This window comes from Physeter macrocephalus, chromosome 6 (assembly GCF_002837175.3).
Source record: "Physeter macrocephalus isolate SW-GA chromosome 6, ASM283717v5, whole genome shotgun sequence".
NCBI classification, from domain to species: Eukaryota; Metazoa; Chordata; class Mammalia; order Artiodactyla; family Physeteridae; genus Physeter; species Physeter macrocephalus.
The window spans coordinates 64,570,541-64,594,617 of NC_041219.1; the positions used below are offsets into that span (position 1 = coordinate 64,570,541).

The 24,077-nt window shown below is 39.2% G+C and overlaps 1 protein-coding gene across 1 annotated transcript in view; it reads right to left on the reverse strand.

Moving 5' to 3' along the window:
• Positions 1-19,384: 19,384 nt before the first annotated feature.
• SLC15A5 (solute carrier family 15 member 5) overlaps positions 19,385-24,077 on the reverse strand; it is an 83,941-nt gene continuing 79,248 nt past the window's right edge. The window contains 1 exon segment of the mRNA XM_007100395.2: positions 19,385-19,532. Coding sequence (XP_007100457.2) covers positions 19,385-19,532 — 148 coding nt within the window.

Consider the following 24,077-nt stretch of genomic DNA (forward strand, 5'->3'; position numbering starts at 1 on the left):
CAAACTATACTACAAAGCTACAGTAATCAAGACAATATTGTACTGGCACAAAAACAGAAACATAGATCATGGAACAAGATAGAAAGCCCAGGGATAAACCAACGCACCTATGGTCAACTAATCTATGACAAACGAGGCAAGGATATACAATGGAGAAAAGACAGTCTCTTCAATAAGTGGTGCTGGGAAAACTGGACAGCTACATGTAAAAGAATGAAATTAGAACACTCCCTAACACCATTCACAAAAATAAACTCAAAATGGATGAGAGACCTAAACGTAAGACTGGACACATATAAACAGCTCATGCAGCTCAATATTAAAAAAACAGACAACCCAATCCAAAAATGGGCAGAAGACCTAAATAGACATTTTTCCGTAGAACATATACAGATGTCCAAGAAGCACATGGAAAGCTGCTCAACATCACTAACTATTAGAGAAATGCAAATCAAAACTACAATGAGGTATCACCCCACACCTGTTAGAATGGGCATCATGAGAAAATCTACAAACAACAGATGCTGGAGTGGGTGTGGAGAAAAGGGAACCCTCTTACACTGTTGGTGGGAATGTAAATTGATACAGCCACTATGGAGAACAGTATGGAGGTTCCTTAAACAACTAAAAATAGAATTACCTTATGATCCAGCAAGCCATAAAAAGGAACGAAATTGGGTTATTTGTTGAGACATGGATGGATCTAGAGACTGTCATACATAGTGAAGTAAGTCAGACAGAGAAAAACAAATATCATATATTAACGTATATATGTGGAACCTAGCAAAATGGTACAGATGAACCAGTTTGCAGGGCAGAAATAGAGACACAGATGTAGAGAACAAACATATGGACAGCAAGGGGGGAAAGCGGTGGGGGGGTGGGTGGTGGTGGTGTAATGAATTGGGAGATTGGGATTGACATGTATACACTGATGTGTATAAAATGCATGACTCATAAGAACCTGCTGCATAAAAAAATAAGTAAAATAAAATTTAAAAATTTAGAAAATAAATAAATAAAATAAGAAAAAAGAAAGGCATAAAGTTGCAAGATGGGAATGAAAAAAGATTTCGAGTAATGCTTGTAAAAATGCAAAGATACCTGTGTGAGAGGCAGCGGAGGAAGTGTGACCCAGACTCTCTCAAGCTCCCCTCTCTTCTTGTGTGACAGCACTGATGCCATGGCCCTCTTGAGAAAGCCCTTTCTAAAGTGTGGAGAAATATATGGCATGTGGAGCTTCAGACAGTGACAGATAACATGCAATTTCAGGAGAAATGACCGTTCAGTCAAAGTTGAGATTTTCGTCACTGCCCTAAATACCTAGGACTTTAATATAATGTGCCCGTGGGACTTCCCTGGAGGCCCAGTGGTTAAGGTTTCGCCTTCCAATGCAGGGGGTGCAGGTTCTATCCCTGGTCGGGAAGCTAAGATCCCACATGCCTTGCGGCCAAAAAAACCAAAACATAAGACAGAAGCAAAATTGTAACAAATTCAATGAAGACTTCAAATAATAGTAATAATAAAATAACGTGGCTGCTTTACTGGGTTGGTTCTTGTTTTCCACAAATATACTAATACATTCAAATGAATGTTTTCATTCGAAATAGTCACCTGATAGTACATGTATTACAATACAGTAGCCATCGCTCAAAGCATCTTTGCCATTGCTTATTTTTGCCTATATTGAGAGCTAATAAACATATGTCTGTTGAATTTTGGAAACTGCCAGAAGCCTGCAAGTGCCATGTTTGGTAAATAAAACCTTGATTTAAGTGGATCATTTTTTTCTCTTTCTTTCTTTTACAATTGATAATCAAACATGGAGAGTAAATATAAACTAATGGATTTGATTTCCTTGTGTGGTTTATAAAATGATGCTGAAGGCTTAAGAAAGAGTTGAACAATGACAACACCATAAATAGAACCTTCCAAGGTGGCTATTCTGAAGGGTACAACGTTCAAGTACATTTGGTTATGTTTGTAAACACACACTCAGACACACACACAACTTGTGTACAGGTGGCAATGTTTTCAAGTGTCTTGGTTGTGTAGAAAATAAAACTTTATTTTATATAAATCAACTAAATATGTGTTCAAAGACACTATTACTCTCTGGTTATAAACAACACAATCTAAGTCAGTTCTGAGTTTTTCCTATGTCTGGTTTAAACTCCATTAAGTCATAGTTTCTCCTTTTTTATGGGACTAATCTAAGCTCATAGCACAGTCTCATAGCAATAGTGATGAGACAGTACCTACTCCTTGGTCTTCACCTGTCCTGCACTTGTCTCTCCTGAGATAGACAATTCTCCCATTTGGTCCTCCATGCTGCTTTGTGTTTCTGTGACCCCTCATCATGACCGCAAAGTGCATTTGGGGACACTTGTTTGCTCTCTGTCTCTCTCTCCTTTCTTTCAGATCTATAACTTCTGTATCCTGAAAGTTGGGGAAGAGGGGGTGCTGGAGACTTGCAGATATCTTGGGCCCTCTGCCCCAGACATCCCAAGAAGCCATTCATCTCTGCTGCTGCCTTGCTTTAGTGCTATAAACAATAACAAAAAGCCCTGTACAGATACACCTGGCACACAACAAGGATCACTCTGAATGTTTGTTGATTGGCTGACTGAATGTATGCAGATACTGTCTCCTGGACTTCCGGAAGAACTCAGAGTTCTTTTGGATTCCCCATATCATCCCAGAATTCTATTCTGTTCTCCACTCTCTTTGAAACTAATCCTGGGATGAGAGTGCAGCGAAGAGCCTGAGGCCCCTTCTATGAGACCTCTTAAAAATAATTCTAGATCTCCAAGGACTTCCTGTATCTACACAATCACTTGAGGAGACTGCCAGGTGTTCCCCATTGTTTGGTTATATTATCCTCATCTTTCAAGGTTTAGATGAGACCTACCACTTGATTCTTCCCTAGACTGTATGCTCCATGAGGGATCTTCTCTGTCTTCCTCACCTTTGTATTATTAGGTACTATACTGGGCATATCAGCAGTCAATACATATCTTTGAAATAATTAATGTGAACATGAATAGTTGAACTATTTGAAGCAGGCTATTTTGACATTTCAGAGGGTTGCTGTTGTTTTCTAGATTTTGCTAGTTCAGTTATCTCAGAAGAATAGAAGTATTGTCTTAGCTCTGGCTGCATCTTTGCAAATCTGGAGATAGTGGGTTAAGAGGGAAAGGTTACTATTCCTGAGTAAACATCCCTTATACAGCCCCCAATTTAAGGAGATAATTGGGTTTTAAGATGCCATTTATCTAACTTTTCAGATAGATGGTTAAAATTTTTTTTCTGCAGACATTTAAGGTCCTATTAGAGTGCTCTGGGACAACTTGAGATCTGACAAAGTCAGTAATCACATGTAAAATTTTGGTTATATGTCCAACAGTCCATTTCTTACTGTTCAGATTCTTCAGTGACCATAAATCACTTTGAAAGGAAGAGTAATCCTCATCAACTAGTACAGGGAAATCTCCAAAGGACACTTTGCACATTGAAGATTAGGAATGGCTGGTAAATCTTTAACGGACAATTGGCTCCACTCTTCATGGGTTTATGAGAACACCAAACTAACTAAATTGAAATGTTCTGTATTCTGCTGAGAAGGGTCAATTTTTCTCTTCCTTTCGTCCTCCTTCCTCCTCCTCCTCCCTTTTCTCCTTCTTTCATTTCTTCCTTCCTTCCCTCCTCCCTCCTTCCTTCCTCCCTCCTTCCTCCCTCCCTCCCTCCCTCCCTCCCTCCCTTCCTTCCTTCCTTCCTTCCTTCCCTCCTTCCTTCTTCATTTCTTTTTCTTATTACATTTCTAGCTACCATGTCTTTAGTAAACTAGTTTTGCACAGAAGTAATTCCACCTATGATTGGCACATGTGAGGGTGAGAAGAGTGCTTATTTCCACTTGTTTAAACCTCATCCGTATCCAATTCAGCTGTACCTAGGAGCTAATTTTTTTTAGGGATGAAGAATAAAGTCCAAGGAAGATACTAGCTGTCTGGGATTTTCTCTGGACATATGCCTTCCTTGTATCAGATACCAAAGACAGAGAGCTATTATATATCCTCAAAGTCAAGAAAAAAATTTAGCATATGTATGTGATATTTGATGTTTATTAACTTGGGCTCATCACAAGGAGGCAGCACAACCAATAGGAAGGTGGGAATTAGAAGATGTTAGTCCTTTATCTTAGATTTGGGGCAGATTATTTAACTGTAGTTTTGAAATCTGAAATTTTAGATAGGTTGCCTTTTCATTTTGTTGCTTTTTAGTTTTATGTAGTCTTACTTTATTTTTGTTTTTGTTGCTTGTGATGTCATGTCCATGAAATTATTGCCAAGACCAATGTCATGAAGCATTTTCCCTATGTTTTATCCTAGGAATTTTGCAGATTCAGGCCTTATGTTTAAGTGTTTAATCCATTTTGAGTTGATTTTTGCATATGGGGTAAGATAAGGGTCCAGCTTCATTCCTTTCTATGTGGATATCCAGTTTTTCCAACCCCATTTGTTGAAGAGACTATCTTTTATCCGTTGTGTGTTCTTGGCGCCTTTGTTGAGGATCAGCTAACCCAATATGTGTGGATTTATTTCTGGGTTCTCTATTCCATTTCATTGGTCCATGTGTCTGTGTTTATGTCAAAACCATACTGTTTTGGTTACTCTCTCTTTGTAATATATTTTGAAATCAGGAAGTGTGATTCCCCCAGCTTTGTTCTTTCTCAAGATTGATTGGGTATTCATGGTCTTTTGTGGTTCCAATGAATTTTAGATTTTTTAAAAATTTCTGTAAAAATTGCCATTGGGATTTTGATATGGATTACATTGAATCTGCACATCACTTTAGGAAGTATGGACATTTAAAAAATATTGTTTCCCCGTCTATGAACATGGGATGTCTTTTATTTGTTTTTTACAAATAAATGTATTTGTGTCTTTAAAAAAATTTCTTTCATCAATGATTTGTAGTTTTAAGTGTACAACTTTTTCACCTCTTTGGTTAAGTTTATTCCTAAGTGTTTTATTCTTTTCTATGCTATAGTAAATGGGTTTTCTTAATTTTGGATAGTTCATTCTTAGTGTATAGAAATGCAGCTGATTTTTATATGTTGATGGTATATCCTGAAATTTTAATGAACTTGTTTATTAGTCCTAAGAGTTTTTTGTTGTTGTTTTGTTTGTTTTGTTTTTTTTATGGAGTCTTTGGGGTTTTCCATATATAAGATCATGCCATCTGCAAAGAAGGACAATTTTACTTCTTTCTGATTGGGATGACTTTTATTTCTTTCTTTAACCTATTTGTTCTGGCTAGGACGTCCATTTATTTCTTTTTCTTACCTGTTTGTTCTGGCTAGGACATCCAATACTATGTTGAATAGCAGTGGTGAGACTGAGCAGCCTTGCTTTGTTCCTGATCATAGAGGAAAAGCTTTCAGTTCTTCACCACTGAGTTGATGTTAGCTGTGAGCTTTTCATATATGGTCTTATTTGTGTTGAGGTAATTTCTTTCTATTCCTAGTTTGTTGAGAATTTTTATCATGAAGTGATGTTGAATTTTGTCAAATACTTTTTCTGCATCTATTGAGATAATCATGTGATTTTATCATTTATTTTGTTTATGTGTTATATCAAATTAATTCATTTTCATATGTTTAACAATCCTTGCATCCCAGGGATAAATCCCATTGGGTTATGGTAATGCTTTTAATGTGCTGTTGGATTTGTTTTGCTAGTATTTTGTTGAGGATTTTGCATCTATATTTATCAAGAATATTGGCCTATAATTTGCTTGTTGTGTCTTTGACTGGCTTTGCTGGCAAAGTAATTTCAGCCTCCTGAAATGAGTTTGAAGTGTTCTCTCCTCTTTATGTATTTGGAAGAGTTTGAGGAGCATTGGTGTTAATTTTTCTTTGAATTTTTGGTGGAATTCACCAGTGAAGGTATCTGGTCCTAAGCTTTTCTTTGTTAGGAGTTTTCTTTTTAATTTTTATTATTTTTTTTAATTTTTAACTTAAAACTTTTAAATTTTATTTATCTATTTATTAAAAAAATTTTTTTAAATTACTAATTCAACCTCCTTACTAGTTATAGCTCTCTTCAGACTTTCTACTTCTTCATGAATTAGTCTTAGTAGGTTGTATGTTTCTAGAAATTTATCCATTTCCTCTAGGTTATCCAGTTTGTTTGTGTGTAATTGTACATAGTTGTCTCTATGATCCTTTTTATTTTTGTGTCATCACTTTTATTGTCTCTTCATTTCTGACTCTGTTTTAGTCTTCTCTTTTTTTTCTTAGTCTAACTAAGGTTTTGTCAATTTTTTTTTTTACCTTTTCAAGAAATGAACTCTTACTTTCATTGATTTTTTTCTATTGTTTTCTATTTTCTATTTCATTTGCTTCTGCTTTCATCTTTGTTATTTCCTTCCTTCTGCTAATTTTAAGCTTAGTTTGTTCTTATTTTTCTAATTCCCTGAGATGTAAAGTTAGATCATTTATTTGAGATTTTTCTTCTTTTTTAATGTAGGCATTTATTGCTATGAATTCCCTGTAAGTACTGCTTTTGCTGCATCCCATAAGTTTTGGTATGTTGTGTTTTCACTTTTATTTGTCTTGAGGTATTTTCTAATTTTATTTTTTAATTTTTCTTTGACACATAGTTGTTCAAGACTGTGTTGTTTAATTTTTACACATTTGTGAATTTTCCACTTTTCCTTCAGCCATTGGTTTCTAGTTTAATTCCACTGTGGTCAGAAAAGATATATGGCATAATTTCAATCTTCTTAAATTTGTTAAGACTTGTTTTGTGACCTAACATGGAAAAAGATCTATATTGGGGAAAAAAAATCCATGTGTGCTTGAGAAAAATGTGTATTTTTTTACTGTTGGGTGCAATGTTTGGTATAGGTCCATTTGGTCTATAGCATTATTCCTTTGTTTCCTTATTGATCTCTGACTGGGATGTTCTATACATTACTGGAAGTAGATTTTTGAAGTATGCTACTGTTACTGTATTCTTGTCTATTTCTCCCTCAGTTCTGTCAATGTTTGCTTCATATATTTAAGTGTTCTGACGTTGGGGGTGTGTGTGTGTGTGTGTGTGTGTGTGTGTGTGTGTGTGTGTGTATGTATACATATGTATATAATTGTTATGTCTTCCTGTTGAATTGGCCATTTTATCATTATGTAATGTCCTTCTTTGCCTTTTGTGACAGTTTTGGACTTAAAGTCTGTTTTGTCTGATATAAGTATAGACACATTTGCTCTGTTTTGGTTATCATTTGCATGGGATATCTTTTTTCATCCCCTCACTTTCAGTGTATGTGTGTCAAACCTAAAGTGAGTTTCTTACAGATACCATATAGTTACTTTTTTTTTTATACGTTCAGCCACTGTACATCTTTTGATTGGGGAATTTAAGCCATTTACACTTAAAGTAATTACTGATTGGGAGGGATTTATTATTGCCATTTTATCTGTTTCCTGTTAGTCTTATAGGTCTTTTGTCCTGCCTTTCTTTCCTTGGCATCTTCCTTTATGTTTTACTGATTTGTGTGTGTGTGTGTGTGTGTGTGATGTGTGTGTGTGTTGATATCTGTCTTTTTCATAGTTCAGATACGAGAGTTAAATGGGGTTTGGTGAGAATCATCATATCTGCATTTTTCAAGCCCTTGATGGTGGCACTAACTTCTCCAATCTCTCCAGAAATGTAGTATTTCTTTTGGTTTACTGTTTTCCTATGTGGAGGCAGTTCTAATGTGTTCCACTGGCCTTTCCAACCATAATAATCCTCAATCTATAGGAGAGCGAGCCAATGTGGAAATTGTGCCAGCTGCTAAGTATGTCTATTCCAATTATGCATTCTGGAACTGAGTAAATAACCACAGGGTGGGTTTGGGAACACATTGGACCCACTGTGAATTAGACTTGAGCTAAAACTCCATTGATCACCTGGCCTTCATAAGTCCCTACTCTGACTTGTGGGCCAAAGTGATGTTTTGGGTCTCCTGGAATCAGTGTCAGTTCAGAGCCAGTATCCAGTAGTTCCCAAAAGGTTTGATCATTTCCTTATCCCCAGTGTACAAGTACTCTGGTAAAAGGCAGTAGGTACCTTTTGGGGGGGCCTAGGAGGAAAATTAACAGTATATTTCTGTAGTGTACTGGGGTCCTTTCTCAAGGGGACCTGCTCCGCACCCACTTCATCCAAGTGATTCTGGGTCTGTAAGGTGGCTCAAGCCTGAAAATTGTTCAGATGGCTGTGACTCTCTGTTTTTATGATTCAGATTAAACTTGTGTCCACTTGACCTAGAACTTTTCTGCCGATACACATTAAGTAAGAATTTAGCATCTTATGTCTGGGAACACGATGATCAACTAGCCAGTGCCATAGGTCTGCAGGAGTCAGACTATTCTGATTGCTACTTTGACTCTGCTGTCCATTATGGTAAGAAGGCTCACCCTGCCTTTGGTGGTTGAGTGCTGTCGGTTGGCCTCTGTCACCCTGGGATCCAATCACTCCCATTGCATTTATGTTTCCCAATTCAGTGACTGCAGTTCCCAGTGTAAGGTCTGGCCTACACAGAATAGTGATCACAGAGTTCTTCAAGGATGCTGGGGCTCCATCACTAACTTATTTCTCATAGTATTGGTGAAAGGTATGTCTTCCGGGCCCTTCTAGTGTGGGTGAGTAGGTCTTAAATGACAAATCCACACTAACATTCCAACCTCTCTAAGCCTTTGAATCCCTTCCTATACTTTAAACCAAGGCAGGTTGGGATTTTCCAGTTTGCTCACTGTGGGCCACTCTTTGGTCCATGTTTCAGCCAACCAATTGAACAAACTGTTAGAACCCTTTGTAACTCCCTGAGTTGTAATATTTAATGTATAATCTTGATTTAGTGAAACCATATTAATAAATTCTGCCTGATCCAACTTTGTATTTCTTCTACCTTTATCTCATATTCCTAATATTCATACCCACACATGTTCCCTGTTTTCCTGACTGTCTAAATTAGAAAACTCATGTAGTTCTTCTAGAGTGTAGTCCATTACCTCCCCTTTAGGAGTCTACTAGGACTTGAGTCCAGTTACAGGTCTAGAGGCGAAGAGGGATGTAGGGGTGGGTCCTGAGGATACTCAGCATTGTCTTGCTTGGCAGCTACCTCAGGGAAAGGCCTTAACAGTTTCCTCAGGCAATGCAGGGTGAATCCCCTCAGACCAAGATGGAAAGGTCTGGAGAGGCTAGTTCCACTGTGGGGGTGGGGAGACCTCTTCCACTGACAAAGATTCATCAGAATTTAGAGGCTCCATGTCTCCAGCTCCCTCAGGGTCTTCCCAAGATGACCCCATCCCAGCTTCCAGGATCAATGCCCAGACATTAACAGTAGGCACCATGAGAGGCTAGGAGTTCAACTTGCATTGTAATTCATTCACAGGATGGTTCTGCATTGATTTTCAAAATTTCAGCCCTGCAGCTACAGGAAACAAGAGTCTCCTTCAGGACACACAAAGAAAGTCTTAGGTTATTTATGTGGTGCTTGAACTGGGAATTCACACCCCTGAGTTCATCCTTTTCTTACGCTACTTTGTCCAGCAACATTAGAAGCAACCAGTCAATGTCATTATATTCATTCGTTTTTAAAAAATGAAAGTATCATATGTAGTACACAGAGTTACCTAGCTTCTTGATTCTTATAAGTGAGTGCCCAATGAAGATGTTTTGCATATGTCTATTGCCAGATCATGCTGGGGATTGCCAACCGTCTCTTTACTATCAGAAAGAGTCATTAGCAACTTTAAATCTAATCACATTAGAGAGCCAATTCCATAAACTCTGGAACCAATTCAGAAAACTCATTCTTAATATTCTGTTCTTCTAGAACCACACTCAGTACCAAAACCTGTATTAGTCAGGGTTCTCCAGAGAAAAAGAACCATTAAGATATACATGTGAAGATTTATTATGAAGAATTGGCTCACACAATTATGAAGGCTGAGAAGTCCCATGACCTACTGTTTGCAAGTTGGAGACCCAGGAAAGCCAGTAGTATAATTCCAGTCCAAGTCTGAAGGCCCGATAACCAGGGAGCAATGATGTAAGTCTCCGTCCAAGGGCAGGAGACCAATGTCCCAGATCAGTAGGCAGGTAGGGAGGGAATGAATCATCCCTTCTTCTACTTTTTGTTCTAGTCAGGCCCTCAGTAGATTGAATGATGTCCACCCCCATCGTGGGGGGACAATCTACTGAGTCTACTGATTCAAATAGTAATCTCCTCTGGAAACATCCTCATAGACATCCATAGAAATAATGTTTAAACTGGGCACCCCATGGCCCAGTCAAGTTGACATATAAAATTAACCATCACAGTTTCTTTCCATCTTATATAGTGTTTATCTGTATGAAGCTCTAACTCATTTATAATTCAATTATGAGTACCAAGGAAGAAGAAACTTGTTAACTGTGTATCTGGAGAAATTCCAAATTCCATGAAGACTTGTTACAATGAATCAAGGGACTTTTTGTTCTCATAAATGAGATTTCTACTTCTCCATCTCTTCTAGTCCCCAGATTGGAAGAATTTAGGGTCTGGCATCAAGGTGATTGGTATTAATGCATAAACATTTTATTTAGAGTAAAACAGATAGGAAGGACTAAATGCTTTTTATTTTTCTAAGAATGAGAAATAGAATATTAAATAATATATATTTGAGAGTAGTTTGGGGAATATAGAAGATATCCAATGAGTATTTGCTGATTGAAGAGGAGGAAAAAATAGCAGGTGACTAATCTATAGACAATCATCATGTCTCAGGGTTTTTGCCACATGCATTATATATGTTGATGTACAAAGTCCTGTGAAGTATATGTTCTTACTCTATTTTGCAGATGTAGAAACTAAGCCTCAAGGAGATTAAATAGTCTGTCAAAGGCTGCCCAGCTACTGCCTGATGGATACTTAGTTCAAATCCAATTTTGTTTGATCTCAAAGCCTATGTATTTTCTACCCTAGCAGCATCTCCAATGTATAGCAAAGAATACCAGTGCTGAGAAGTATTCTCTGAGCAAAGGACTGAGTGGCCATATGAATTTAGAAAACACTGAATAGCAAATCCATTTCTTAGCAATTCCCAATATATATAATAAAGCTTCTGAGAAGTCCTGAAGACATTGAACTAAATTGTTTGTTAAATCCAGCATTTGACTATGGAGGCTTCTTCCCTAATTATTCTTTGGCGAATCCATACTCCACTGAGCCAGACTGAGTGTCAGAACTCCTGGAAGCTTTACCAGCTAAATAGGTGTTTCTCTGTTTGCAAATTGCATCACTTCTCTGGGCCTAGGTTTCCTCATTTATAAAATAAAAATTTGGTTAGATTTCCTTAAGGTCCTTTTAAGTATAAATGTTTGATGACTTAGATTCATTTCTTTTTTTAAAAAATAAAACAGTAATAAACATTTACTGGGTGCTTACTATGTTCTTGTTGCTTTACATATATTATCTTACTTAATCCTCATAAAAACCCTGAGGTCGTAACTGAAATACCCATTTTACAGTCGGGGTAACTGAGACTCAGTGAGGCAGCATATCTTGCCCCACAGATTAGAACTCTGGCATTCTGGTGTCGATTTCCTATATTGCCTTCGAAGCTTTCCCTTGTAAAACACGTGCACTGTGGGCAATGAGTTTTTCTCTGGCTTCTTCCAGAACCTTTGTATTATTCCGTTTTCTCTTTTCTTTATCCAAATCCTCATCCATTTTTGAAGATCCAGGTTATACCTCCTCAGTAAAACATGGTCCTATCACCCCCAACCTGTCAAGATTTCTTCCTCTTCTGGATCCTTATTTTACTTTCAATTAAGATGGAAATTAATTGTGTGCTGACCTATGACATCTTTCATAGTATTGTCTCGAGTTGCTTTTAAAATATTTGTTTAATTTTACGTGTTCACATTTACTGTCTCCAACTAGATTCTTAAACATCAGATTCATTTCTGTATGAACAAAACCTATCATGCCTTGTGTAGATCACCAACAGGGTGGTAGAAATCTCTACTCAACTCCCTACAGACACCTCAAATTCATTATGTACAAACATGTTTACATCCTTTCCACCATCCCGGTCCCCCATCCTCCTGTATTTCTTTCTTTAGTCGAGTGGCATTAACAGTCACTTTGTTGCTTGAATCAGAAACCTCGTGATGATCTTGGAGACTTTTTCCTTTGTCACCACCACATCCAATCAGTACAGCTTAGTGATTAAGTGTGTGGGCTTCCATGTTGGACTCTATGAATCCTAGTTCTAATTGTGGGGAAAATGAGTAAGTACCTTGGCTTCTGTCGGTTTCAGTTTCCTAACGTACAAAATAAAGACAATAATAATTCCCAGATCATAGAGTTACTGTGAGAGCTACCTGAGATAATTAAATGCCCAGTGGAAATCCAATAAATGGTTTCTTCCTGTTATTCTGCCTTTGAATCTCCTGTGTTCTTCCCCTTCCCATCCCCATCCTGCTATCCTAACCTCAGACCTCATTATCTCTTACCAATATTCACTTACACACAGTCACCATCCTGAGCTAACTTCTGTCTAGCCCCTACCAATGTATCCTCTACATTTTTTGACTGAGTGTTCTTTTTGAAACACAAATCTGTCATATTATTCTGCCCTTGAATCTTGTGCTCCAGTCAAACAACTGCTCCTGTCAAAAGTCCAAACAACTTGCAGTTTGCAGAATAAGCTGTTCTGTTTCACACTTTGCCACGGTGCTTGTGCTCCTTCCTGACGTTACCTGAAATGCTCCTGCCTCTGCCCTTTGTTTGTCTAACAGATATCTGTCCCTCTTTAGACTAAAAAATGTCCACAGCAACATTTGGGGTCCCAAGTGAATTTCTAGACTCTTGCTATTTCTCACGAAGAGATGGAGCCGGTTTCCCCTCTTTAAATCTAAACAGGACTCTCTGACTGCCTCAACAAATAGAATGCAGTAGAAGTGATGCTGCATAGCCCCTGGCTAGGTCACAAAAGACAATATTGTTTCTGCCTGGCTTTATTTCTTTTGGGGGATACTTGCCCTGGGGTACCAGCCATCAAGCTTCAAAGAAGCCCAGAGTAGCCCATATAGAGAGACAACATAAAGAAGCCCGCGTGGAGAAGCACAGTAGCATCAGCTACTGACTGGAGCTCTCCTTCTGTACATGTAAGTGTATGGATATGTATATGTAAGTACATATGTGGAGATGTAGAGCTCCACAAAAATCTCAGTCTTCATGGACCACATATTCTCTATTACCTTGTGGCCACATGTAGGAAATAAAGATCCGGTAGTAAAAGAGATATCTTCAATGAAGCAAGAAGGGAGGAAAGTATCCTTTTAGCTAGACTAACTCATTAATGTGAAAAATCATTTACGACGTAGCATGGATCAGCAGAGAAAGCTGGAAGGAGAGGAGCCCTTGGATTTTTTCCACCTGCTCATCTAGCCAGTGAACTTCATGGACAGTTATGCAGTCAAGCTTCCTGGTAATTTAAGCCTTCTCTTGTGAGCTGCATATGGTGATCTGGGCCGGCCGTCTGGGATGTGACTCCTGCTTCGAGAGTAACGATAAAGTTTCCAGCACTCACTGTCATTGTGAGAGGCAGACTGTTGTCGAAGTGTTATTATTAATGAGAATTACTACTGGACAGCTTGAACTAGAGGATAATTTATTCTCCGTGAACTTCCAATTGCAGTAAAACAGTTCATTCACTGCCACACTTGTCCATCTTGTTTGTTCCTGTCTTTCAGGCGTGGTTGGCTGCAAAGAAGTAAGGCAGAACTGTACAAGCTGCATGAAGACAGAAGTCTGCATTTATGGAGATACCGTAGAAACTGGTCAGGAAGGTCTCACTCATGTAAGAGAGGCGTGGGAATGTGGTAAGAAGTGTAGGGTCTGCTCTAGGGGGTCCTAATCGATTCATGGGAATCCAGGCACCTACACTGTGCAGTGTATCACACCAAAATGGGAAATCAGTGTTTCCAGATGGCCTCTCACTGCTCTGGCTTCTGAAGCTCACACTTCCTCTCTGGCATTTCTGACAGAGAGCTCTTTCTCTTATTTTAAAATTTAGCATATTCTCTCAACTTGCCTTCTCGTTTTGCTTCCAGAGATTGCTTTGGGAAAATGAAAGCTGACATGATGACGACATGTGTGCTTTCTTGGTAGTTTCTTCAATGTTATGGTGACTTCCCCCTGGTTTTTTCCAAATTCCTACCTCCCGTTGATTCCATTTTTCTCCTTCTTTTATCCCTGGTAGCAGTGTTACCTTGCTGTTTGCGTAAATGTCATTAAATGTGCTCCTGACTTGCTGCTACCATGGTAATAGACACTTGTCATAGGCTCTTGACTCATTACTGTATTTATATGAGACTTGGTCACTTGTGGTTTAGCAAGCTTAAGCAACAACCTGATTCCCAGCCAGTAAATGGATTCAAACCTGTCTAAGATGGGTGATAGATCAAGGTTTGGATGCTGTTATTATTTAATAATTAGTAAAGTCTCTGAGTGGACTAGTGACAATGTATCACTTGGGGAAAAGATCTTGGCTGTCAAATAGCATCCATTCTACTATAGACAACCTCAGTGGGACACAGAGCCAGAGAGAGAGAGCGCGCGAGAGAAAGAGAATGAGACAGACAGAGACAGGCAGAGAGAGACAGAGAGGCTGGGTCTTGTCATCAGAATCCTAGATTACCTTTGACACTTGCACTAAACTCGCTGGAGAACAGGGCTGGAGGAATCCCAGGAATGTCTGTGGAGAGGCTAAGGAAGTGGAGAGACTAGTTGACCTAAGGCTCCATCTTGATCTAATGATGACTGTCATTTGAGGAACAGACAGCTTACGTTGTGATTTAAGGAACACCCTACAAGTATTCCTACAACAGTTTTGAGATAGAAGTACCCACTCACTACCATAGAGTCTGAAATTCTGCCCTTAGAGTCATGCCTTTGGGTGTAAGCAGGAGAACAGTAATTATTCATGAAAAGGGAGGGAGGGGGCACTACCTGGGGGTGTTAAAAGTACTTGTTTCCATCCAGCAAGACTGATGGAAGAAGTCACATTCTTTTGTGTTGGGACAGCAAGAGACTGAAATCCCTTGGGCTAAGGCATTGTCTTCTATGGAATTGCCCTGAGAATACATAAAAGTCTATTGTAGGCAACAGCTTTACTGAGAGGCAGTTATATAGAGAGGGCTAGCCCCTGGAATTTGTAATCAGGATCCCTAGGTCCAAATTTTTACTCTGTCCATGCTGCATGTATAACCTTTGGAAAATTATTTATTTTTTTAATTTTTTGGCCACACCGCACGGCATGTGGGATCTTAGTTCCCCAACCAGGGATCGAACCCGTGCCCCCGGCACTGGAAGCACAGAGTCTCAACCACTGGACCACCAGGGAAGTCCCTGGAAAGTTATTAATTCCTTTGTGCTTCATGTTTCGTATATGTAAAATGGGGTCTACAATTGTACTTATAGAGTTACTGTGTTGATTAATGAGTTAATATTAAATAAAAACACTTAGAACAGTGTCTTGTACTCAGCAAGCACTACAGGAGTCTTCACAAATATTAATCACGTTTTGGGGGGTGAATTTGTTTTTCTTAACCTGTTCTTTCCTAAGAGTTTGGAATTGACTATAGCACATCTGAGGGCATTTTGTTGAAAGGGGAAGGAAAGGATGCTTTTGAGCCCAAGACCCTCTTTCCCGACCCCAGTGTGGTCAGTCTGGGCAGGTCTTTTCAGTGGGGTGCTTCTGACAGCCTAAAGTCCACCTGAGGATAGTGTCTGGCTCCACAGAGGAAGCTGAGGGCAGGGGAAGAGATGTTAGAAACATGCTGTTTTGGGTAACCATTTTGTCAGAGTCTCTGACCCCAACGTGGTCTTTCTTTTCATTCTTGTTCCCTTTTGGATTATTCAGAGAGTGTTTCACCTAAGTGCCTGGGATGATCCAGTGTTGGTGACATTATGAGTGTCATTTGTAGAAGGGGCTGGCTCTTTAGAGACAGAGGGACCAAGGTTCTAGTCCTGTGACATCCAGTATCTCTGTGACTCTTGATAACTTAACGTCTCAGAGCTGCAATGTCTCATGTACAAAATGGGCATGCCAAAATGTGCCTACTTCCCAGGAGTGGTGCCAACCAAATGTGACGATACATGTGACAGCAACTTGTAAACTGTAAAGGGTTGTTATTATGAGTGGGTCCTTTCATTTCCCTGTTCTCTACAAGCAGACCTGAATGTTAACAGCACCTGTGTGCTGTCATCACTTGGCTGTTGATTTCATTGCAGAACCTTACCCATAAGCCTGTGACCGGTAATTGTATGTCCGCTTCTCTAGCAGTGGCGATGGGCTATGCCCACTGCTGGACTGGTTCACGGTCCTAACGCTGAAGCTCTTTTCTCATCTGACAAGGGATCCTGACAGTTTTCAGAAGGGGTGGTTCTCCCTCCTTCAATTTGTAAATCACATAATATTAGTAGGAAACTTTTTGGAATCATGAGCTGTATTTTGGTGATACTGTTACTCTGATAGTCGACAAAACACTTTCAGAAACCAAGAGAATTAGAGGTTGGCCAGAGTGGAATGAATGCTATATATCAAGATTACCTGAAGGGGATATGAGAGAGAAGGGATTAAGCCGAGTAAAGGGATGAGGGGTAATATCCCAGAAGCTTGAAAAAATTTACCAACTCCCAGGAGCAGATTTCTGAGTGTTATTAAAAAAAGTCCCTCTGAGGGAAACATTTTCACAAGCAAATTTACATAATAAAAATATGGTTTTCTTTTTTTTTTTTTTTTTTTTTTTTTTTTTTGTGGTATGCGGGCCTCCCTCTGCTGTGGCCTCTCCCGTTGCGGAGGACAGGCTCCGGACGCGCAGGCTCATCGGCCATGGCTCACGGGCCCAGCCGCTCCACGGCATGTGGGATCCTCCCGGACCGGGGCGTGAACCCGGTTCCCCTGCATCGGCAGGCGGACGCGCAACCGCTGCGCCACCAGGGAAGCCCAGAAATATGGTTTTCTTAATTTTGTATACAGGCTCAATGCAGTGACTTTTGGCTGCATTGGATTGAAGCGTTGCAAAAAAAAAAAAAAGAGGAAGGAGATGTGGATGTCAGTTATGGACAGAGTCAGCTGGGGTCAGATCTGTGCTCTGCAGGTCACAGAAAACATTTTCAAGTACCTTGCCTTTCAGGTCTTCCTCGTGGACAGAAATAGAGCACAGAAGATGCTTCTTAGGGAAGACTTCATTTTCCCAATCTTTTACAACTGAAAAATGGAGCAAATGAGTGGCTGGGTACAGACCCTTGACACCAAGTGGCTGGGAGTCAAAGGAACACTGCAGGGACACAGAACTTTGCCAGCCTATGAGCACATTACTGGAGAAATACAGTACAGAACCCAGCAGTCTCCTACAAACAACGCATCCCTTTAAGTTAATTGGTGTTACAGAGAAGCTGAAATGCTCCGCTTATTTACAAAGCTACAGATTTATGTAAAGCAAAACCAATTACACTTAATGCCTAAACTATTCCAGGTGCTCAGTGATAATGTTGCTAAGCACTAGACAAGAAACTAGTGCATGAATGCATCCTGTTTCCAATGGAAGCGTGTGTAGTTCCTGCAATTTAGCTAATCATGAGCGTCGGCCCCGATGTGAGAATTCTAGGCTCTTTTGGTGTTCGCTTAGGGTCATCTTTATAATTCTGTAGCTCTCTTTTCATCTCTAAGGACGAGTGAAAGCATAATGAGAGGAAGGCAAATTTGGGGCGGTGGGGGGTGGGAACAACAAAATAAGGCAAACCCTTTTTCTAATGGTGAGAGGGACCGTTAGAGCTTCTGACTTGTACTGAGACGAGATGTTTAAAGGTTTCTTGATCTTTGGGGTGTTCATTAAACCCAAATCGCAAACTTGGCATTTAACGTTTTGCAGCAAAGAAAGATTCTAAGGCAGATCAAGGATTGGCCTCACTGTTTCGTCCGAGAACAAATGCTGAAAAAAGAAGGATTCGAAAAAGTTACAGGGTAAGAATTTTTGTCTATAAGAGTTTGTCTTTTCATTTGTCCTCAGAACAAACAAACAAAAAATAGTTTGAGTAAGAGAAACACCTGGTACTTTACAGCTGTTCTTTTGCAATTAAAAATGCATATCACACCTCATCAAGATGTGTAAATCTTTTATTCTACAGATCTAAAATATTTTAGGTCACAAGGGAGGTGCTTAACTGCAGAATCATTTGCAATCAACTGATAAACACCCCTCTCCTATCCCGCTTGAACTGTCCCGGAGAGCAGCGGTGCTCAGATTTCAGGGAGCATAAGAAGACTTGGGAAGGTTTGTTAGAACTGCTGATTCCTGGAAAAAGGTTTGGGTTAAAGCAGTCTATGATAGGGGCCAGAAAGAGTTGCCTGAAGCAGGGGGTCCTTAACAAAACTTTGACAAGCACTGCTACAAAGATTTGGGTCACTAGTTGTATTTGCCTTTTTTTTTTTTTTTTTTTTTTTTTTTGGTTTAAATGAGTTTTTTCACATTTCTTTGCTTATACGGGAAAAACCTCTTTTAGAAGATAATTTTCTGAGTGCGTCTGAACTGGTAGCAGTGGAGACTAAAAGACGTCCTTTGGGCTAGGGAATCTCTTTAAGCATCCCTGATTGATTTGATCACTTGCCCTTCCCCCAACACTCATTTAACCTTCCTTAATTTTCTTCTTTCCTTCAATCGCAATAATTCCATCATTTACATTTATTTTACAGTTTCTTCAGTATGTGAATATTCTCTTTGTTAAGGACCTCTATTTTAGTAATGCTGCTCTTTGATTCAGAGAATAGTTCCTTAATTCATAACTTGATAGTGTAATAGCAAGATGAAGTATAGTGAAATTGTGTATAAGTTTATTATTTACTCTGACATAGACAGTATATGATCACTATGCCTGCCAGGCAGTAAGTACTCAATAAATGCATTGAAAGAAAGAATGTTAACACACTGTTATTTTGATTCTAAGGACACATGAAAACTAAAAAATGTCATATAGGTTGCTTTTAATGGCCGAACCATTGTAAAAAGTTTTAAAGTATTGGAAGTATTAACTTTTTGTTGTCATAGAGTAATTACTTAGACTTTGAAATTACTTCATTAATTCAAAGGCATAACATGTTAATGCAAAAGTGTAATAGTCATAATTATGGCTAGAGGAGTCATAATTAGTCTTTGTAAAGTACACAGATAATATTCATAAGGCCACTCTCACACATATTAGCTCTAAAACAAAAATGCATAGTGTCTAGCCAAAGAAAACAGTGAATACTCTGCTCATAAGACAGGTTGAGTCAAACAGAGTTTCATAGGGCTGTTCCCCAAAGATCAATGCTCGAAGAAAATTCCTGTGTACTGCCATAAAATTTCAGAGACTTTTCATGGAGGGGAAGTGTTTCCTCAAGATTACTTCCACTGATGTTCTGGGCATTAAAATGATTTAGATTACAATATCTAAAAAAGAAAGCAAGCAAGCTTTTTTTAGGACCAGATGTCAATGACTTGATAAATCATTTGCCTTCCGCCCGTGCTTGTCTTCCTTTTATTATAGGCCCATAGATACTGGCACAACAGTGATGATTATTTAAGAGCACTGCTCACCAGAAGAGTCGTTATAAAACGACAAAAGGAGTTTTAGGACATATTAAGGTGTCTCACGAGGACCTTTAGATGGCGCTCTTTGACAACATGCAGTGAGTCTGACAGTGAGAGAACTGGAACGTCTGGAATTATCAACCTTGTAGATTTCATGGCGGCAGGACTCGAAAGATTTATCAGATGCACTGAGGGTGTGTAAATTCGGTGCCGAGACTGTGTGGAAAACACCACTGTCAGAGAAAAAATCCACGAACATATTTCTAAAATGTGGGCCCTCTATCCTTGACTCAAGAAAAATCTGGATTTCCCATCTTCTAAGTGCCAGGCAGCATGCTGTGGTCCGGTGCTCACCCTAACATACCGAATTCTCACTCTAACCCTGGAGCGGGGGAGCCATCCCCATTTCACAGACAGAAATACTGAACTTCTAGGAGGTTAAATAAGTTGCTTAGGGTTTGTATGAGTAATAGTTGGCAGCGCCTGGGTTTGAAACCAGAACTCTCTTATTCAGAGTCCTGGCCTTTTCCCTCTATGGCATGCTGCCTCTAAAGGCAACTTATTTCTTAAATATTTTTGAAGAAGTTCCAGGAGGAGAGGAATTTCAGACTGCTTTATTCACTGCTGTATTCCTAGTACCTTGACCAGTGCCTGGTACATAGCAGATGTACAATAAATATTGGTTGAATGAACAAATGGTCAAGGGCCATAAGTTCAATTTTATCAAATGCACCTAAGTCTCTGAGGTCAGACATTTTTTCTTTTTTTTTGCTTTGTGAAAGTTTCCAATGCTAGAGAGTTTTACCTTCTTTTCCTTCTTAACATATTGCTAGAGATGACTGTGATATGCTTGAATGACTGATCATTTTTCTCTGATTTATGTCTCTTTCAATAATCATTGCGGGTTATGCACAAAAGATTACTGGTATCATTAACAAAATAAGCACAATGATATCAACTTTATAAGATGTGTTTTACAACATTGGAGGGACAGTGGTGTCAAGTTGTAATAACAAATACGCTTCTGCTGTCTCCCCCCATAAACATCTGTAGTATCCTTTATTTTAGCATTTGACGTAGGATACATAGTTATAGTAAGGACTGTAGAGGTGTTTGTATAATACTTTTCAGCAAGGAAAGACATTTCATCCACCTACTTCCTCCACCCCCAACCTGGAGAACCTCAGGTGTGTCATGTCACCATTGCCCTGTTTCAGATTTGATTGAGGAGGAATCTAATACAGACAGAGGCAGAGGCAGGGGATTGTTTGCTATATATATACATTTTTTTTTGTAGTAATGGAAGGTACATCTGGACTGACATTCATGGAATATTCCTAATTATACTCAGTTAAGTGTTATCCTACTGACGCCTACAAGATTAGTTTGGTTCTAGGACTTACGCCAGGATTGTCACACACTAATATAAACTTGACGGTAGGGGGTGCTCTCAGGTGCTAACACAAACCTAATTCCACCTGTGTATTAGTGAGGCTGCTGTTTCATCATTAATCCACTGGTCTCATGATCCTGGGGACACGAATAACTTGGGACTGTCCTATTCTTGATAGATTTGTCACCAGTATCTGGGTCTGAACAAATACACCTTTGGGTTTGGTAAAAATTGGATTGTGATTGGAAGTATATTAAGATCAAACACCATCTGACTCATAAATAATATGTTTCAATAATGCTGTCCCTGGGACGTCTGTGTTTTCTCCTGTTCCTTTGCATCCTTATTGTTCCTTAGTGTTTGACGGAAACAATCAGTATAGAAATAAGCTGGAATCATGCACTTCTCACTGCAGACAGTGATCCGATGCCTTGGATTCCAGATAGCTTTTTGGTTAACTCTTTTGGTTTGGCCCCTTGGATCCCAGTGGGAAATAGATACCCAAGGCAATGTGTGCCTTTGAACTAATGTAGTTGGTTCTAGCTACTTAATCTCTGCAGGCACGTTTTCCAGATTCTCCTTTCTTCTGAAACATGACACACATTCTTTTCTTGTGGAGGCTGATCAAAAGGTGGTGGTGGGTATAGTTAGTTGAACTGAAGGGACTGGTTTCCTCCCCCGTGAGGTTAAGGGGCCGTCAGGGAGCAGGAAAAGGGCTCCTTTATGGCACTTAGAAGCAGCGCATAGTCTAGGAGAAAGTGTATGGGCTTTGGAGACAAACTAGGGTTTGAATCCTACTTGTGTGAACTTAGTCAATTTACTTAGTTAGATTTTCACTTTCGTTTTCTTACTTATAAAGTGGAATGGTATGCTCTCCATAACAGGGAGGGGGACAAACCTGCTGCTTAAGACAGAAATGCTCAACACGTGGAAAATTAATTTCTCTCCTTCCTGCTTTGTTTCGCCCTCTCCTTTTTACCTTCCCTCAAAAAGTATGCAGGAGAAAAGAAAGTATACAGGAGATGGAGAAGATTTGGTAAGAATCCAATTTCTTTCTGAATAAACCCTACATTATCCCTTAGTTCCTTTCATCTTTGCTTCCTCCAATCTCCAGTTCTTTGTATTTTTTATTCTTGCCTCCTTCTCTGAAACCCAACTCCACCATCTCTCACTTTACAGTAACTCACTTGCTCGACAATCACAGAAGAATCATACTTAAATATTTTGAGTACTAGATGCCAACTCCATGTAGACCAGTACTTTGTTTTCTTTGGTTTTATTTTTCTAGTGCTTGGAACAATGCTCAACCTGTTGGTTAAATGAATGGATAAATGAATAAATGAATCAGTCCCTGAGCTAGCAGGTTTTTGGGTCCAGCACTAGTTCTACCTGAATTCAGTCCACGATCATGGTCATCTTAGCCATATCTCAGCATGAGTCTAGGTAAAGAATAAAAAGAAGGGAGCATAAGGCAACATATGAGGCCATTATTATTACTGCTAACACTTTGGCAATTTACTCATCCTCACGGCAACCTTATGACACAGTTACCATTCTTATTATTTCCTTTTTACAAAGTAGAAATTGAGGCTTAGCAAGGTTAAACAGCTTAAAGTTTGTGCAGCTAAGTTGTGGGACTGGATTCAACTGGGCTGCCTCTAGAGACTTCCTTTTAAACTGCTTCATGAAAGACAGGGTCAACTCTTACAGTGGGAGAGTAACTGAAACTGAGAAACAACGCAGGTTTGTGAGAATTAGTGGATGGGCACCACTCGTGTTTGGAGGTGATGGACAGAGGGCAGAAAGGTCTTGCCTTCAATTTCAGTTTTTGTTGCCGACACTTTTTGCTGCAAAGCTGGGGACATTTCTGTTGAATCCTTCTGCAAGAATCTGACTTTCTAATTTGGTTTTCAATCTAAGAATGAGACAGGGATTTTAGGGAAATTATGCATCCTGGAGGGTCACTTCAATAATACGCACTTTGGAAGGTAAGAAATTTTAAAATTCAGGGAGCCATTAAGACTTTTGATTTTGTCATTAATTCTGTCTTGCATGAGGTTTAAGTGCCTCTCTTATACTGGACCGCAAGCTCCATGAGAGCAGGGACATAGGTGACACTAAACATTTACTGATGCTGACTTTATGTCCTTCTAACTTATTACAGTGCCTATCACATGACTGATGTTCCAAAAGAGATTTATTAGATGAACAAAATGATTCAGGCAAGGAATAAGTGGCAGTAGATGAGATACTAAATAGATAAATGAATGAAAAGAAGTGAGGAAAATAAAAATCTGTTTAGTTCCTGCTATGTGGCAGACATTGCACTCGGTCCTTTATCAAAATTCATCTCCCTACAAAGCCCGCAAAAGGTTGGAATTACTGTCCTCATTTTACATGTGTGAAAACAGAGACTCAGAGAGGTTAGAGAATTTGCTCAAAAGAACACAGCCATCCAAGAATATGTCAGTGAGAAGGAGACAGGCTGGCAATGGATGGATGGTAGGTAATACATATTAAGCCACTGAATGGTCTCAGGTGACTGACTGGCTAAATGATTTTGCACAGCTTGTTATTGACCTTGAAATGGTCACTGCTGATTTAAAGGCCTGAATGGAATCCAAATCTTAAGCATCATTAGATGTCTAGCTATTTGTTTAATGATATTTGCTTTGAATGATAATGACTCATTCGTTCTTATTAACGATATGGTTATTTCTAACTCTAAAATGGTACTATATGGTGGAGAAAAAAATCTTGTTTTAGAATTGAGCAAAGAACTATTTTATTATAAGGACCTATGGAAAAAGTGAAGTCTATACTGGCACAAAAACAGAAATATAGATCAATGGAACAGGATAGAAAGCCCAGAGATAAACCCACGCACATATGGTCACCTTATTTTTGATAAAGGTGGCAAAAATATACAATGGAGAAAAGACAGCCTCTTCAATAAGTGGTGCTGGGAAAACTGGACAGCTACATGTAAAAGAATGAAATTAGAACACTCC